Genomic DNA, 20,432 nt, shown 5'->3' with positions numbered 1-20,432 from the left:
GATTGGATGGGAAATAGGAAATTCACCCCGGGGATCACCTCTGTGGCTCTGCTCGACAGTGGCACAGGAAAATAATTTTCTTGGGTGGCAAAAGCCAGGGTACCTTTTTGGCTGGGCATGTATAGGCCCCAGGGCCGATAGCCTAGTACCTACCTATGAACCTATGAACCTATGGCCGAAGCGAACAACAGTATCAAAGTATGGCTGGGCAAAGAGAATATTTGATGTCAACCATTTCTTACTCGAGTACACGTCGTCAAAATGTATGTGTTGCCCAAGCTTCATATCATACTGCGACATCTCCCTTAGACAGTTCAATCTCAGAGCATCAATCATTTCAACTCATGTATAGGGTCTTATCTATGGTGGGCTAAGTCCCCTAAGGTCAGCTGCAAGAGACTTATTCTTCCCAAATGTTGGGGTGGATTTGGTCTACTAGATCTTAAAACTTATAGTGCAGCTGTGATTAGATGGTATTTAATGAGAGCTAAATCAAGCCCTCCACAATTGGGATATCTCAGAGATTATGCTTTATCAATTCACGTGACCAGGAATGCAACATAGCCTTTCCCACAGAATCCAGGAGGACAAGCGTTATGGTTCCTGGCCCATGCATGGACTAAAGCAGTTAATCCCCCCACTCTTACACTGGTCTCCCTCTTATGGTTTAATGATATGATCAAACACTTCTGTGGCCTAAGTGGATGCAGTGTGGGGTATGTTTTATCAAAGACATTTGTGCTCAAGACCAACAAAGTTAGATAACTCTCATTGCCCTACTGGAAAAATCCCCCAGCTTAAATGTACTTGGTGGCAATATACCTAGTTGAAAGCTACAGTATTGGCAACAGGTGGCCCACCTTATAAGTGTTTATTCAGTTTCCCTAGAGTGGCAGGTCAATCTAACCCCCTAGCTTTGGACAAACATATCCCCAACAAGATAATGTTGTGGTACAAACTGTCCATGAAATCAGCCAAAGAAATTATTCAGGACTTAAGAATTAGATGGCCCACTATGTTAGGCAGTACATTACCTGACTCATTATTTATATTAGTCTCAGCTCCCTTCTCTAATGATTCTTACTCAGCTTAAGCTGTTACATCAGTGGCAGGTTACTCCATCTCAATTGGCTGGAAGGATCAGGACTATAAAAGCTCAATGCTGGTGATGTGGCCATCAGGAAGCTAAGTATTTCCATGATATGAAGTTGCAAAAAAAATCTTCTCACTTTGGACAGCTGCTATTCAAGCCATAACGTTTACTTCATTCATCAAGCTTCCAATGCTTCATAATATTGCTTTTGGGGTTTTTGTATTAAAAGATTCCAATGTTACATTAACAATCCCTTAGTTTCTATGGAATCTTAGTGTCATTCTCACTTTGATATCATTCATTTTAAACATTGGAAATATATTCCATTGGACTGGGTCTCACCAATTTACACACATACTTACTGTTTGAAAGACTGATCAAATGCTCATTTGAATATGGAGTGGTGGAACAGCTCCTGGTCGTTGTTTCTTTAACTTATTACAAGTGATGTGTCAACCCTTAGAGCTAAGGAGCATTCTACCTTTCAAACATCTTGTTCTTACCTTTCCTAGCAAGCACTTTCTGGTGCTATTGTTACAGTGATTATAGACTAGCTATCACTATTTACACACAACATGTCTTGTTATTCAATAGACGTGTGTGGACTAAAGATTATTTAGCTGTAACTGTGTGACTTCTAGCTTGTTTGGACTATGTTGTCATGTTTGTATTGTTATGTCACTGTTCAGAAGAAATAAAATGTATATTACAAAAAAAAGGAATAAGGAAAAAAAATAAATAAAAAAGTACCAAAGTGTCTTTACCACTATGTCACACATCCCACTATTTGTCCATTTTGAATTATTCTGTGTCCTTACTTGGTCTAAAACTCCACATAATATGTACCACAAGTGTGCAGTCATGAAGAAGCATACAAACTGGAAAGCTGAGTGTTTCTGATATTTTTGTTTGTTTCTTTCTTTTTTTGTTTCTTTCTTTCACTTTTAATGAGAACAAGGTCCCAGGTTATAGAGGAAGCAGTCTCAAACATTTGATGGCACTGGGCTTATGTTATGACTTTTGAGAGTGTTCTCACTGTTTATAGGCCCAAACTTTCACTGGATGTTTTGCATGTTTCTTTTTTCTGTTATATCTCATATATCAGCAATAGTGGATGACTAACTTCAGTTTTCACTTGAATTATAGGTGTCCTACTCCTGGCTGTGATGGTTCTGGACATATTACTGGAAACTATGCTTCACATCGAAGGTATGCATAATGTTTATATATTACATAACTGTATAGAATAAAATAACTTAAACAGAATAACACTAAAGGTGTTGCTTTCATTCCGTTATGCGTCTGGTATTATCCACAATGCAATGCGGTATTTGTAAATAAAACATTGTTGGATATATGCTTGATCATCTATTCAAAAATCTTAGCTGGTATGCGGCCAGGATGTCAGAATGCAAGAAAATATCATGTTTAACTAGTTATTTATCAGAGGAAAAAATGTGATTTTTCATTTCCCTGTTTCTTAACTTTTCTTTAAAAAAAAACTGAGATTTTCCAGAGCTGCATAATACAGCACTGTATAGCCTTTGCAAGCAAAACAGGGCTGGGTATATCTCAGAGGGATTTAGAGGTAAAAAAAACTTGCTTGTTGACAGACTGTCAGAACAGAAGACAGGATCGTTTTGATTAACTATTCACTGGGGATACAATGCATTTTTTTTACTTTTCTTTCAGTTGCCTCTCCTAAATGATTTTGAGTCATTCTACCCATGACTTATAACTATTTTTTAAACTCATTGCTATATTTATTCCAGCCCTGTATCTGAAAAAAAGCTTGTGCATGTATTAGCTTGTTGCTGTGAGACATGAGAGCATGCCGTTTTTGAGTAATACTTTTGCCTTAAGATATACAATTAGTCAAACAGTATGATTTGGGAATCTGATGGGAAAATCTGAGTACTGCTGCTGGGGGATGTGCAAGTAATTGGCTGCCAGTCTGAGATGTGGGTTGTTAAGAAATAATGTCCAGATGTTTCAAATGTTTTCTACTTTTTTAGATAACTTTACAATTATAAAAAGCAGTCTAAGGAGAAAATATAACTCATATTCTATATATCACACCTCCCTTTAAATTTCCTGATTTGGTATGTATTTCTGCAAACCTCAAATATGTATATACATGGTGGACCACATCTAATGCATGTTTCAGAAACTACTCCACTCCCTACAATATCATTGCATGGATTTGTTGCTCTTGTGAATGATTATAGGCAATGAATGCCTAGATCAGCAGGATGAGAGGAACAAAGAAGGATAAAACGATGTCTACAAATCAGTCAGCAGTTGAATACATACAACCTCTGAGACCAGATCCCTACTATACTGTCATAAACTACAACAAATCATTGAAGCAGCAAACACTAACATAAATATCAGTCCATATATGACTTTATTTAAATGGCTAGTGCTGGCTAATGCTCAAACTAGACAGTTCGTGTCAGTCAGTTCTTCAAACTGAATGATGCTTCAGAAGTCCTCCTTTCTGTTCCTTGGGAGATATTAAGCCAGGGTGTGTGTTCCTTGTCAGTAGCCATCACTAGTTTCCTGTAGCCCAGCACCAGCATAGGGACCTTGATTATTTTTTAGTCTTGACCATCTCAGTGGTCTGATAGCAGTGATCACCTTTGTCACATACCTTATTTATTTCTTTGTTAACCTGGTGAGTTAGCTTATCAAATGAACATTTCAAGCATTAAACCAAGACAGTTGCATAATAATTTTGCAAAATGTCTGCTTATGTTCAATGCAAATAAATACAAACAAAATTCCAGAGTATATGATAATGGGCAAGTATTCTGTGAATTAAAGTATAAGATGATATGCATGGGAGGACAGGATGCAAAAGTTTATTAGTTATATTAAGGTATTAACTCCATATGAATAAATGAATGGACAGCAAGTTTATTCCAGCTGTAAATGAGATTTATACATGAAACTTAAAAGTGCACCAATGATACTCAAGTCTGTCTACCTCATCTCCTTACCAAGGAGTTCCAAATCCTCAAAAAGAAATAGATGGCAAGCTGTCACCATGTGCTTGGTAAAAGAAATGAGCAAATAGACAACACAAAGCTTTCCCGTGTACTATTTATGTATTACTCAGAAGGAAAGTACTGTGATGAGTAAAACAAACTCTACCAGTTACACCAGGTCTTGTTAAAACGTGCTTGTACCTCCAGGTAATGCAGAGTCTAGAACATGACTTTTATGCCCTGTTTCTAGCATGATGCATTTTATTTTATTTTATTTTTTTTTTGTGTGTGTGTGTAGGCTACACACACCAGTGTATGAAGCCTTAGCACCAACCACATGCTCAGCACTGATTATGACATTCAAGTCATTATAACAACAATACTCAGAAGAGGGAGGTCAGACACAGGTCTGCAGTTTACAAAGATTCAAGTGATGAAATCTTTTAGCTCTGTATGGCAGAATAATGGGTGTTGGCTGTAGAAACTCAGTAAGGTCCATTAAAGACAATTTACTATTGTGAGTGCTTAAGTCACTTACTCAGAGATAGAAAGGATGAAAGTGGAATTTCACAGAGTCAGACCCAACTCAACAAGTTGTAATATAATCAGATCTCATTTAATTTACCACTAAGTATATTTTTTACTGTGTGCATATTGGGATAATTTAACAAATATTATATTAGTATATTTTTATTTATGTATACATTTATCTGCCTATCTATCTACTTATGTATCTTTATATCTATCAATCCATCTATCTATCCGTCTTTTTTTTCAGCCAGTAAAGGAGATGGACCACAAGAAAGTAGAAAAACAGTTTAAGAAGGGTACAAAACAGACAAATATGTTAAAAGAGTACAAATGAGAGACAATGTGGCTAAGGAATAATAGAATAGCAGTAATACTGTACAAGATGATAGTACAACATGTCTAATTAAATATATTAGACAAGAGTATAGTATTAAAATAAAAAAAAAGCACACACTGCTTGCCAAGACAGGCTTTAGTACCCTGTGACCTTGAATAGGATAGATAATGTATCAGAAACTGAACAAATGAATTCTGTTTATATTAATATGGTGCATTACAGTACAATTTGCTATTGCAGTTTGTTTCAGCCTAGGTATTTAGTATAAATGTTAGTGAAAATATGGTTCTTAATGATTTACAAGTAACAGCCTGCAGTAATCTCTCTGTCTGCTGGGTAGATTTCTTCATATGCAATTCTCAGTTTGGGTAAATTCATAAGCTTTACTTTAATAAAAATGCTGGAGGACATTTTTCTTCTTTTTTGACAAACATGAGAATGTATCTTTTTATCTGGGAAAGGTATACAGTGTTATATCAGTGAACACGTGCATCGTTTCCTCTGTGGCAATAACATTGAAAGTTCCAATTTTATGACATTGGATATCACTGTTTATTTTTGAGCCAGTAAACAAAAATATTATTCGTGTTTTCACAGAAAAATTAATTCATGTGCTATGATACCTTGATAAAATGTAGGTTTGTAGATATGTTCATATTTTTTAACTAAGCTTTTCTGTGAAGAATTCATCAGAAGCAATGCCTTATGACTAATTTGCAATTTTCAAATAGAACATTTGCTTAGTAAACTACTTTGTTTTATAGTGACAGATGTCTCCATCAACACAATATTATATGTAACTTATATTAGGTCTACGTCTAGGTTACACATAAGTACAGTGCACAATACTGTATAAAGGCTGCACACTCTGTGTGAGGTCAGCCAACTTTCCATATGTATTCATAAAACTGAATACTTCTACTCCCATGCTGGGATACAACAAGAACAAGTGGAGAATGGCATCTGCACAAAGGTGACCCCATATTTCTACACATTCCCCTCCCATTCCTCCCTCACATACACACATATTCATATATACACATATGCATGCACACCTTGACAGACTGACAGATATCCTCATGCAAACACACACACATGCAGACAGACTGACTAATAAACACACAAACATACACACACACACACACACACACACACACACACACACACACACACATGCCTAGACACACTTATGCACATACATATATATGCAATGAGAAACTCACAAACCTGCACTTAGATGGAGGCACATTTTCATGCTGTCATTCTTGCACATACACACTGACACACCATCACTCACTTCTCTCTCTCTCTCTCTCTCTCTCTCTCTCTCTCTCTCTCTCACACACACACACACACACACACACACACACACACACACACACACACACGCACACAGATATACACACACACACACACACACACACACACACACACACACACACACACACACACACACATGCCTAGACACACTTATGCACATACATATATATGCAATGAGAAACTCACAAACCTGCACTTAGATGGAGGCACATTTTCATGCTGTCATTCTTGCACATACACACTGACACACCATCACTCACTTGTCTCTCTCTCTCTCTCTCTCTCTCTCTCTCTCACACACACACACACACACACACACAGATACACACACACACACACACACACACACACACACACACACACACACACCAGACTCCCTACTCCGTGGTCATTGCCTTACTTACATGCTGCAGCTGAGACAATGCAACCTATGTTGCAGACCTCCAGAGTTAGAGCAGGGATCAGGTCATAAAAGATTCATCCATAGTTGCTATGACTACAGTGGAGCTCTCATTAGTAAAATATGGTGATGATGGGCTCTGGTACAGCAATTGCTCCCACTGGTAAGAGCAAGGCTTTGTCACTGTATTGGGGGATGGGTCATGTTTGTTTGCAGCAATACACTTGTCTGCATTGCAACACAACCCAGGATGTGTTGCTAAATCCTATGATGTTTCCTCATCTTAAAAAGGAGTGTCAGTCCAGAGAAGGGTGACTCTACTAAAGAGTATAGTGGATCAGTGTTAAATCCCAGCTCCACATCTCAATGGTCTGATGTTCAGTCCTGACGTCTAGTCACAGTCTGTATAGATTGCCCAGTTAATTTCCAAGGGAATATCTTCAAGATAGAAAGCAGTCATTTTACCTCTGTACTCTTCTTTTATCAGATCCGTCATCGAATACAGTACCACTTTCTCATTTACAAATTCAAGTTTATTGCTCAAATGGAAAGACCCTAATAATTTTTAACCAGCAATAATTAAAGCCCTTATATCTTTAAAGTATCCCAATAGATTAATACAATTCACCTACTGTCTGCTCTGAGCTGACCTGAGTCTCATTTTCTGAGCTCTGAAAGATACACCCCTATTTGACCTCATATTTCTTCATAAAACCAATGCATTTTATAAACACCCATGCTAGGCACCAAAATTTACACCTGCAAGTAAACAAGTCTCACTGGAAGGATAGGTTTCTAACTCAATGTAATCAGAGCTTATAGAATAAGTTACTTGTATAAGACAAAGTATTACTTTATCTGCCTTCAAGGCTAGTCTTCATGATTTAATGGATAGACACAAATTTTGACCAGGGTTATCATGTATGGTCCTGTTTGATTTGGGAGGTGGGCAAATCCTCCGTAGAGGTATGCAGGTGAATTCTAATGTGTCCACAAATGGCCCTATTAATGTGAGTGAATGTCTTGGACAGAATCTGGCTTTTGCTACTGGCGAAACTGTAAGTGTTTGTTCATACAATAGTAATTTGCAAAAATTGGATCATTTGTTGCTAATGATTAACAAAGTTCAATTAGACAATGCCTATTTCAAAGAATGCCTGAGATTAAGACTGGTACTGAAGGGGTTGCATATGTGGCGCTACCCCACAGGTTTGGTGACAAATTCTGATTTACACAAAGAACTTCTTCTTATGTTTGACCGCCATGGTTCTGAATTTAATGGAGCTTTTGGTCAAACATAATGATATGTTACTGACTAATTTAATAAAGGAAGTGACAGAACTGGATGCTAAGGTTATACATGACACTGCATAAGAGGAGAATATTTTTGATTATAATTGGATTTTTAAAAGTATTGAGCATGAAATGGTTTCCATTAAGAATAGGAAAATGAAGAAAATTGAGAGGGATAGGGCCCAATACAATGCAAATATGGCCTATCCTTTGCCTCCTAAGTCACAAGTGTGGAATACTAATTTAAAAGCAGACTCTTTACTCTCAAATAACCAGGATTCTTTTTTGAACCAGGAGAATTTTCCTCCATTGATGAGGTCTGAGAGACTGAAGGACAGATACAACCAGAACAGTCAGGGTCCAGGGACATTCTCTGTGAATGGAGGACGGGGGGGGTCAATCAAATTATCAGAGGGGAGGGAGGGGAGGATGTCAGGGGTGGAACTAATTCCGCAGGGACAATTATCTGATAAATGTTTTGTATTCAAGAATTCTAGTGGTGATTTCAATGTATTTAATTTTTCAGCTGTGAAAATTGATATTAATGTCTGTGATTTGCTTGCAAAAAGTTTAACGTTTGTTCCTTTCAGGAATTACAATTTAGCCCAAACATTGGTGGATTTGAAACAATTTACTAGGAAATTAAATCTTAATGTTTTATTTAAATCAGTGGAACAAGTAAGCAACCCTTTGCGTATATCTAGTACTTATAATCCACCCCTCCATTTCAACCTTTGAAAGGTTATGTGAAGTTGATTTGAGGAACCTACAGAAAAGGTATGTCAGACGAACCTAAGTGATGGTGAGTCTGAAGGTTTAATTAAATTAAGGACAAATAAGGAAGTGAGAGTGATTAAACCAGATAAGGGATGTGGGATTGTGATTATGGACTTATGTGATTATAATGCAATAATGAAAAAAATTTTGGATGGGTTTGCATATAAAAAAATATCTTTGAATGAACTAAATGGTACTTATAATAAGATTCAGAATGAGTTGAAGGATTTGTTCATTGATGGTTCTATTTCTATTGATGAATACAATTTTTTGTCTGTTCCCCATCCAAAAATTCCTTGTATATTTGGTTTGCCCAAAATACATAAGAATATTTCTGATCCACCCATGCGTCCAATTGTGAATGGGAGAGGGTCCATCATATACCCTCTTGCTGGATTTTTAGATATTAGGTTGAAATCTTTTGTGGCTGAGGAACCAAATCTTTGTAAGGATTCATGGGATTTCTTGCATAGAATCAACAACTTGGAATTTATGGATACTGGTTTGTTCATCACTATTGATGTTAAAGATTTGTATACTCCAAACCCTCATGACACTGGGGTTGAGTGGGTTTGTGAGTATTTGTTTGAGAGAGGAGTGCCTCAGCCTAATATCAATGTGTATGAACAACTGTTTGAGCTGGTCCTAAAAAATAATTGTATATATTTTGAAAATTAATGTTTCATCCAAACTGTGGGGGTGGCAATGGGCTCCCCCTGTGGGGGGCTTTATGCTAACATGGTTATGTTACAGTGGGAGAAGAAATTTCTTTTTAATTCCCCCTTTTTTAACCACTGTAGAATGTATGTAAGATTTTTGGATGATATTTTTATATTTTGGGATGGGCCTGAACAGTTGATCGATGAATTCTTGGATTACATTAATAATTCAAACACTTTTTTTGAAATTCACACATACAATTGGTGTGAATGAGATTTCTTATTTGGATGTCAGATTGCTGAAAGATTATATATTGAGAAAGTTTGTTTCAGAGATTTACCGTAAGGAAACCTACTCTAATAGTTTCTTGCACTTTGATAGTTCCCACCCACACAAACAAAAAAGAGAAGTAGTGAAAGAGCAGTTCGTAAGGGCTGCCCGAATGGTTTCTTGTTTTGAGTCATTTCTCACTGAATGTGAACTATTAAAGAATATGTTCTTGAAAAGGGATTACCCCATGGATTTGGTAAACAATCTAATGTTGGAAGTTATTAATAAGAGGGGAGAGGTTTCTTTCGGGCTATTTTAACTTATGAAGACAGAAGGGTATCTTTTAGTAGAATAGATAATAGTGTTGAGAAAGGTATGCTGATGCCCAATGAGGATCATGGAACACAGGGTATGGATATTTATAGGAATAGTAATAATTTAAATTTTCGTTCAGCTTTTATTACAACCTATAATTTGAAGAGCAGGGAAATTGTAGATATTTTGTTTAAAAACTGGGTCATTTTGTACTCATGTAGTGAGGTTAAACAATGTGTGGGTGAGAAACCTATGGTTGTCTATAGGAAGGATCAATCCCTTAAGAGGATATTTGAAAGTGGGGACCACACAAAGATTGGAGGACATATGAAAAAATGTGGCCTGTGTAGGTATTGTGACTATATAATTGAAGGATCCACCTTTAGTATAAATGGTTTGAAGGTATCTTTAAAGAAAAAATGTAATTGTCAAATGGAAAGGGTTGTATACTGCGCTTTTTGTTGTAAATGCCCATGTTTTTACATTGGGAAGACAGAGAGGAAACTAAAAAGCCGTATTTATGAACATTTGAGGGATATTAGATTAAGAGTTGAATTCCCTAGCCAAACACTGCAATGAGTGGGTTGGCCACAGTTTTAAATTCACAGTGATTGAATCTCTTGAGCATTACCCAAGAGGTGGACCATGGCCATTGCTCCTTGAGAGAAATTAAGCATTATGGCAACTTAGAACCAATGCAACACAATGGCCTGGCTTGAACGAGGCCCTTTCAATTACTTGCTTTCTGAAAATAAAAGTACTTGAGATTTGACAGTATGGTCCTTTTAACTGTTATGTTGTGAAAATATTTTTATTATATTTGGGTAAAACTTTCATTCCAAAAAAAGTGAATAGAATTTTAAATGTGTATGTATAAAATGTATGTGTTTTAGATCTTTAACATTCTTTTATAATTGGAGATATCTTTTTTAGTTTTTGGTGTTGTAAGTATGATATAAATGTTTGGTTATTTATATATATGCATGTGTATTTATATATATATATATATATATATATATATATATATATATATATATATATATATGCATGTATACATATTTTTTCATATTTTTTCATATTAGTATATTTTATATATATTTTACTATGCATTTATTTAGTCTTTTACACATTTAATGGGTGTTGTTATACATATATATTTATTTAATACATATAGTAATTTATTGTTGTTCTGGTTGATTGTCCCTTAAGGGTAGGTTAGTACTGTGCATTTTATATATTTTTCCATATTTCATGCACTATGACTGTTTTAAATCATCTTTTTACATATATTATTGTTGTCATATGGTGTTAGGAACTTTTTTAGTTGCAAAGGAGATGTATTGTGGACTCAATTTGGATATACACAGCTTCTAATGATTTATAGTATGTTTAAATTCGAGTATGTATATGTTTATTGGGCTTGTATTATGAAGCCTACACACTCATGATTATTCATGAATTTTGTGAGCTGATTGGTCTATACTGTGGGTGTGATTATTTAAAATGGATGCTTACGTGAACATTGTTTTATCTTGATAAAGTCTCCGAATTCAGAGATGAAAGCGCTTGATTTTGAATATTTTTATTATTTTCTTTTGTGAATAAAGAGTATATCGTTATATATTTGGAGGTCTGGATCATTGTTTGGTTGAAGCACCATCTTCCTGGTCAGCCGTTTTTTTGTTTTTATAGTTTTTATGTTCTTATTGTTCAGCTAATTTAGGCTGAACAATCAATTATCATTAGTCCACACACAAGAATCAAGGCATAGGCTTGAGTTAAATGACCCAAAAAAAGAAAATAACTTATAATAGCACACAACTCTCCAAGGGTCATACACAATGCTGAAGGATATCACAATACAGTAATAAAATCACAATGTAGTAATAAGAAATCCAACAGTTTATTCATTCGAAGTAGGTAAGCGCTTTCATGGGAATAACTCCCACTTCTTCAGACCATTCAATAAAACAAAGCACAAACGGTCCCTTTATACAACACATTTTTCTTAATTGAATCATTTAAATTATTTAAACTCCCCTCCCATATTTTAAAGTGACAAGTATTAATATATATATATATATATATATATATATATATATATATATATATATATATATATATATATATATATATATATAAACTATTTAAAATCATTACATTTATGTATATATGCCTTTCTAATAATTGACATAACTTCATAAAACAATTTTATGTAACAAAATTTTGTAAAATTTATATATAAAATATCTCATTAATACGAACCACAATAAATATCCAACCTTCAAAAACAACAGAAACAGCATTAATAAATTCCTTCCATATTATGGGCGTAGTTGTATCACCTAACATTTATATCATTTATTTACGAATTCCCCTATTTTCCAAAATCGGCTTTAGTGGAACCCTAGCATTAAGTCCAATACCTCTATCAGCCTGCAACCGAATAATCCATCTTACTTCAGATGTCTCCGTTTTATTATAGGTATCCCCGCCCTCTTTCATTTTCCTTAACTATTTCTATCGCCATAAATTTGAAGGAATGGACTTCTCCTTGTTCCATAGTGTGTTTAGCTAAAGCATTAGTATTTTCTTTATTCCTAGTATTCAAAAGATGCTCTCTTATATGATTTCTAAATTCTTTATTAGTCTTACCTGCATAACGGCTCGAGCAATGGCTGCAAACTGCTAAGTATACAATATTCTTTGTATGGCAGTTAGCCTTAACTTTAAACTTATATTCCTTTCCTGTGGCAGGATATATAAAACATTCTTTTCAAATTCTTCTTGTTTCGATATGTAAAACTGTACTACATCAATTATCATTCTTTGGTTGTCAGGTGCTGGTATTAGGTCTATCTGGATTATTGTCTTACATAGGAAGACAGTTCAGTTTTATAATCCAGTGTTGTGTTAAAAAATGAGGGTGCTTCTCGGGTAAAGAAATTGGCTGACCTGAGTTTCTTGCTGCCTTCCTGTCCTTCACAATTCAAGTGCTACAATATTTGAATTTAAAGTGTTTTCTAAGGGGGGTGCGCACTATCCCACACATAAGTGTAATGCGGGGGTTGTACCTCTATGCTACCTCCATGGTCACATCAACAAAGAGAACAGGGAAAACACTTATTGTCTTTTCTCTAAAAGGGCCTCATTTTACAAAGATACAGGGTTACATATGTTTGAAGAGGGGCTTCTTTTTGTTTCAACCTTCTATGCTGATTTAAGATTTCATTGCTGGTAAGTAAGGTTGTCAGAGCATGAGTGCTATTTTTAAAATTATTTAAATAGTTAAGGTTTTAACTCTTTTTTAGTGAGAACTTTGTGTATATACAAATTGTACAACTCGTACCCGGTACATTTTGGCACAAGAGAGGGTAGGGGGATTGTCAGTGAGGTTGTATTCAGGTTTGGCAGTCGTATGTTTGGAATCATGGCTATGTTTTTGTGGTGGGAGACCATGTTGGTTTCTGTGGTAATGGCCAACAAGACCTGTAAATGGTGGCTCTGGGGGAAATATGTCTATCTGTGGACTTCATAAGCATACCTCTCAACCTCTCGGTGCAAGAAAGTTGGACAAAGCCAGAAATAATGGGGCAACAAATGCCTAAAACAGGGCTAGATTTTAAATATTGATCTTATAAATTTAGCAAGTTGTTAAAATGGCATGTTTTGCATTATTATGTATTTTTTAAAGGCTATGAACCTCAAATGTCTGTCATTATTTAGTGACTTAGTCCTCAATGATTTGCCAGAAAACCACATCTTTTATGAAGAATAGATCAGAAATATGAGGCAAAATTCTGGACATTCTGTGAAAATCTGGACAGTTGAAAGGTATATTCATGGGGCATGAGGACAGGATGTGTATTAGATGTTTTGGAACAGCATATTATAAAACTATGAGGATTTTTAAAATTACTATTATTGTGATTTACTATTGGACTGGGTTTATTCATTTTTGAGATAGAGATGGGTAAGTGTGTTAAAGTAACTGTCATTTGTAAATGTACTGACTGTTTTACTGTATTTCTGATGTCTCATTTTCTAAGACTTGTAGTTCCAGAATGTGTTGGATTGAGCTGTTCTATACTATTTAGGATAGGATTTATGGACTATTTCGCATTTTTGTTACTCTTCAGTACTTTCTAAGTTGAGTACATTTTAAAAAGGGGCGGTCAGTTTATTTGATGTGTATGTGTGTGTGTGCATGCGTGCGTGCGTGTGTGTGTGTGTGTGTGTGTATGTGTGTGTGTGTGTGTGTGTGTGTGTGTGTGTGTGTGTGTGTGTGTGTGTGTGTATACGTGTGTATGTGTGGTGTGAGATTCCTTTCAGTTTGATAAACCATTCAACTGCCATTTATTTCTATCCAGATTAGAGAAGTATATTTTATAATTATAGTAGTTAAATGTTTAATTTTTCATGCAATATGTGCGTGTGTGTTACTGTTTGTGTCTGTGGTGACATGCTGGATAGATAAAGAACTTACAATTAGTCTCTGCGCTTAACATATCTTGTTTAGTTAATAATTTCTTAATCTTTCCTAACATTTAGCCTGTATGCATTTCAAAGTGCAAATAAAATGAGTAATAATTTAAATAATAACTACCAAGTGAGAACTCCATCATCTTCACTGTATTTTAGTTGACATACCTGAAAAAGGAAAATACACTGAACAATCATGTACCATTTAGCACATTGTTAAGATATTACAAATAAATGGTTCAGCTCAGTGATGTCCTTTGAACAGAATGCAAAACTTCTCTTTGGACCTAATGCATTCCTCTTGCAAATCATACTTATAAGTCTATATTTTCACATGCATGGAATATAACAGTAGTTTTCGGGGGAAAAAGTATAGTTTTAGAAAATACACTTCATAACTATACTATGACCTGTGTAGTAAGACCACAACTGAGAAGAAATCCTTAATTTTTCTGTTGAGACACTCCAGCTTCCTAAGGTTATGGTTGACTATTAAAAAAGAAATGCCAATTCTTCACAAAAAAAAAAATCATCGGTAGCATTTCTTCTCTAGTTATCACTGTGTTCTAATAACTATCACCTATGATTGAAAGAAATATCACAATTTGCATTGCTAAACTGAAAGAAGTCCATATGTTTCCAGGTTCAAAATAAACTGGAAGAGTATCAAATGTTTCATTATATATCATCTGTGTAGTCTTTCAGGTTGTCCCCGAGCAAAGAAAAGTGGAATTAAGATTGCACAAAGTAAAGAAGATAAGGAAGACCAGGAACCAATCAGGTAAGTATGTAATGCATTGCTGCATATCATTTATGGTACAATGGCTGGAAAAAATGATGGCATATTGCTACACCCATTCTACTCAAAATAAGAGTTTGGCTACATTATTTATTGTTGGCTAAGAAATTCCAAGAAAAAAAAGAGAATCGCAACACTTCTTTTGTATAGAAGCTCTGGAGCAATTGGAGTCTATACAGAAATGACAAATCCAATCTTCACAAAGCTGAAACCGCGAAGGGTATACTAGTCATGATAGTTACAAACCATCCTATGATGGGTATATACAGACCCACAGAAAGTCACATTTCCAAAACCACAGTGATAACATCTTTTCTTTTGAAAGCAGAAAATCTACTACTAAGGGGTATAAGGTACCTTCCCTCAATTACTGACCTCTCAGAGCAGCAAACGTAGAAGGGATGAGGCTTCAACTCTCTTCCAGTCAATTTTCCATGTTCAGCACTGCACAGCAGCTTTCAAAAATGTTGTTTTGCATATTTTCTGTACAGATAATCTAAAATATAAGGCCAGTTAATGGGTACTTTTGTTGGCTACTAAAACCTATTCAGTAAGGTGACAGGGTATCTTATGGTGGTAAAATGTTACTTGTTTACTTTACATGTGAAATTGAACAGTATAGACATTAATGTAATTCATAAAGAAAGTGACCAGCTTGTAGTTCTTCTCATTTTGCACCCCCAATGCATATCTTGCAAAGTAAATGTATCAATTGTTTTTTAAGCTAATGGCTTCTGTTTAAGTTTAGTGGAATTGTTATTTGGTTTGCTGTTGTGCTGATTCCTACATTTCACATGGCTGGATACCACACAAAGATAAAGTTCTTTAAGAAAAAGGATTACATTTAGATGGAATAGAAAGAAGTTGGCCAACACTCCCATTTGCCTAGAAAAGCTGTCAAAGAAAAATGAGGAGTCTTCCATCTCATTCATGAAAGCATAAGAACCCCACTATGTTAGGTGTTTCGAACAAATGCCAGGCTTGATAATCTAAGGTGTGCCTATAAGTTGGGTCCTTCAAATACATTAAAATTTGAACGTTTAATTGTTTTCACTGTTATTGAGAGTAACAGGGTTGCCTGACTTTCTCTAGCATGAGTGATTGGTTGAAAGAGCAGGGGATAGCAGGACTGGGTAGTAATTTCACCTTCTAGATTCTTCCATCTTTTCTGGTATTTAAACCCTGTGTCTGCAGGGGGCTGTGCTTGTTTTTGCCAGGCTCTGGAGTGGTGATTCATCATTGGGACAAAGCAGAAATTCCCTAAGACTCCAAGAGCAGAATAAGTTATTTCTTACATTTATTTAATTGAATTGCACTTCTTAACGCTTATAAGTGTGCTATACAACTAATCTACTACATTCTGCACTGTTATAAAGCTTTTTTTACTGTTTCACTGCATTTGTGTACTGTTTTATAGTGTTTTAATTGTATTTTCATTGCTAGATAGTGTTTCATTACTGTAATTGCATTTTTACTGAATTACTTAACTGTAAACTGCTTTTTCATACTGAGAGTTGTATTTTCTGTTTGTGAGTGCTCTATCTATGCTTTTCTGTGCATTTTTTGTGAGGTTTCTGTGTTCTAGTCAGGTAGCATAGCCTGGATAGAGGCCTGCTGTTATCCAGGCCTGGCTGTTTTGTTTGTTGAGTTTCCTGTGTTTCTGACAGCTAGTTTCACTGTGTGTAAGGTATTAACTGAAAATCTCCTCCATTTGTTAAACATGTGTTTGTTTGTTCTGATTTCCTGACAAGGAGTGTATCATATAACAGATTTGTTTGCAGTTAAAAGCATTCTCTACAGTCTCTTTGCTCCTTTATCTGTTTAAAACTTTCATTTAGTGGCTCACTGTTGTTTTTCTGCTGTGATAAACATTTCTGTAGTGTTTTCTGCCTAAAATAGTGTAGCTAGTGGCCCACCTCCCCTCCTTATTGGTGTCTTGTTCTTATACTTGGTGGTTTTGCAGTTGCCTGCCTCTTCTGTAAATTTGATCTGGGACATTCCTCCCAGTTTAGTGTCATTAGCTCATTCTACCTAATATAGAGAGAACATTTAAGAAGGCCAACCCACTTAGGTTCTTAACCTTGAATTATCTTCTGTTCCTCCTTTCTCCTTTCCACTTAAAAAAAAAAAAAAACTTTGCTAGAATCTCCGTGTGTTCTGACTGAGTATGCTTCTCAGTGGATAAGTATATTTTTTGCACTTTTTAACTATTCAGAGTTGAATAAAACAATAATTGAATTCAGTTCAGAATACTGTTTGAATACATTGCATTTATTTAAACTGTATTTGCTTTAATATTGCTACACATTCAAGTGTCCTAGCTTGTACTGCCCATGAGTTGTTTTTAGTGCTGTTTTAGCTGCTTTTCTGTGACAAAAAAAAAACTAAGCTTGTTTCCTGCCTTTCCTGTAACTAGTCTAGTCCAGATACAGATTTGATGTATCCAGGACTGTTTGTAAGCTTCTGAGCCCATCAAGCCTTTCTGTGTTGGAGGGAAGCCTTCTAGCTTATCAGTGGGAGTGGTAATTGGCCCAGAAATTGTAGTTTATTGCCCATTTGGACAGTTTTTTTTTCATCTCTTTCAACTTTATGGTTTAAAAGCCCACATTTGCGCTTGTTTCCCACCTTTCCTGTAACTAGTCTAGTACAGATACAGATTTGCTGTATCCAGGACTGTTTGTAAGCTTCTGAGACCCCCCAGCCTTTCTGTGTTGGACATAAGCCTTCTAGCTTGTCAATGGGAGTTGTAAGCACTATTTAGTCTATCTACCAGAAGAGGAGTGGTTTCTGGCCCAGGAATTGTAGTTTATTGGCCGTTTTGGCAGTTTTTCCATATCTTTCAACTTTCTTGTTTAAAAGCCCATGTTTGCACTTGTTTCCTGCCTTTTCTGTAACTAGTCTAGTCCAGATTCAGATTTGCTGTATTCAGGACTGTATGTAAGCTTCTGAGCTCCCAAGCCTTTCTGTGTTGGAGGGAAGCCTTCTAGCTTATCATTGGGAGTTGTAAGCAGTAGATAGCCTATCTACCACAAGAGGAGTGGCTTCTGGCCCAGAAATTGTAGTTTATTGGCCGTTTGGGCAGTTTTTCCATCTCTTTCAACTTTCTGGTTTAAAAGCCCACATTTGCGCTTGTTTGCCGCCTTTCCTGTAACTAGTCTAGTCCAGATACAGTTTTGCTGTATCCAGGACTGTTTGTAAGCTTCTGAGTGGTGTCAAAGTCTGCTCTTCAAATTTTTCCTTAGATCTGCTAGTTCCCTCCTCTCCTGCACTTTTACTAGCTTATTAGTCTGGCACTTTATCAGACTTCTTGTAGCAATTATTGTAGCACACAAAAGTGCTACCAGCACTAAATGTTCTACAAGGATGCAGCTCCAGTACTTATTAATGCCCTCCCCTCCAGGTATGGCTAAATGTCAGTTCCCTGTGCTTTCTCCTATTAACCTGGTGAATGTGGGCATCCTGAAGCAATGTAGCAACTGCCTCATGTACACTGACAACCCTCTCATCTTACCTCCCAACACTCAGATTTGCGAGAGATGCATTTATATATCCAAATTGGAAGGCACACACTCTCCAGCCAGGACCGGACTAGGTGGTCAAGAGTAGAAGGTCAACACTGCACCACACCACATGGAACTTATAGCCCTCCAGAACACACACCATTACTGCCTTCACATAAAAGCACAAACCACACACTCACCTTCGTGGAGGCTCTCAATAAAAATCTACCCAAACAGCAGAGACCTCCAAGACAGAAACCCACTCGACCACCACAACACTAATCACGAGTCACATAACTCTCCTAAACTGTGTGCCACTCAACCAAAGCTCCTGAGGCAAAACAGCATTCCCAACACACTAGTCATAGGTGACTCGATAGTGAGGCACACTGATGTCCCACTCACTAGGCTGAATAAGGAGAAAGTAACAGTCAGCTGCCTCTCAGGTGCCAGGATCCACCACATAACACATGCACTTAGGTCCCAAAACAACAGGTACAAATATGATTTTGTCATTGTACATGTGGGTGTGAATGACCTGAGATGTACCTTCCCGGACAACATGAAATGAGACATGGAGGAGCTCTCAGATTATGTAGCCCAGGCGGGTATGACCCTAGCCCTGAGCAGCATCCTACCATCACCCAGAATGATACCACAGTGCAAGCAGAAAATGATTGATTTCAACAATTGGCTAACTTTCTGGTGTCATTCTAAGGGGATCCAGTATCTGTCTGCCTGGGATGACATGATTGACAGACCTTGATGCTTTGCCAGAGATGGCCCGCATCTGTCACCCCTGGGCTTCCAGATATTGGCTAAGGCTCTTTCCACCCCTATAGTGCTTTTTTTAGGTGGTGTTGCAAAGACCAAATTACCACTGTAACAGCTACAAACAAATGCAATCTGAGGGTCATGCTGCTCAACGCTAGAAGTCTAAATCTCAAAATGCACTCACTCAAAGCACTCCTTAAAATGGAGAACATCGACATTTGTGCTGTAACAAAGACTTGGTTCAAAGCAGCAGAAAGCACCCCTGCACTACCAGGCTATAACTCATTCCACACATTTTATCCCCAGAACTTGGACCAAAGCGCCAAAGGCAGTGGCGTTTCCATATTCATAAAGGATGTGCACACCTCCAGACTGGTAGCCCAACATAATGCATCAGAGATACTTCAGGTGCAGCTAACATTGGGTAAGACAGCGATTCAGGTTGTAGCCTGCTATAGGTCCCCAACCATATCCCAAGACTCACACTCCACCTTCCTAAGCACCCTGGAGAATATTAGAGTCCAACTTAACACTCTCATACTGGGCAACTTCAACTACCCATCCATTAACTGGGAAAACTACGCATATACCAATACACTTGCCCAATGTTTCCTGGAATTCATTAATTCCAATGCCCTGGACTAGCTCATTCTTACCCCCACTAGAGGGAGCAACATCCTTAACCTGGTCATTACTAACATGGGCGACTGTTGCTCTACACCAATAGTCAACTCCTCCCTGGTTAGATCTGACCACAGACTAATCACCTTGAAAATCCACATCCCTGTTCCCATGAATTACCACATCGATGGTAGTCCACTGAACACAGAAGGCTTTATAAGAGATCTGGGAACACAGGTTGACAGCAACCACTCTTTTGACCACCACATT

The 20,432-nt window shown here is 36.7% G+C and overlaps 1 protein-coding gene across 12 annotated transcripts in view; it reads left to right on the top strand.

The window, feature by feature from the left end:
• MYT1L (myelin transcription factor 1 like) overlaps nt 1–20,432 on the top strand; it is a 2,965,652-nt gene that overhangs the window by 2,711,162 nt on the left and 234,058 nt on the right. For all 12 annotated transcript variants that reach the window (XM_044070352.1, XM_044070344.1, XM_044070334.1 and 9 more), the window contains 2 exons: nt 2,240–2,302; nt 15,166–15,249. In XM_044070352.1, the coding sequence (XP_043926287.1) occupies nt 2,240–2,302; nt 15,166–15,249 (147 nt within the window). The remainder of the gene's footprint in view (nt 1–2,239; nt 2,303–15,165; nt 15,250–20,432) is intronic.

The sequence above is a fragment of the Protopterus annectens genome, chromosome 1.part0 (assembly GCF_019279795.1).
Source record: "Protopterus annectens isolate FY-2018-M chromosome 1.part0, PAN1.0, whole genome shotgun sequence".
In the NCBI taxonomy this organism is placed as follows: domain Eukaryota; kingdom Metazoa; phylum Chordata; order Ceratodontiformes; family Protopteridae; genus Protopterus; species Protopterus annectens.
This window is presented reverse-complemented; position numbering and strand designations above follow the sequence as displayed.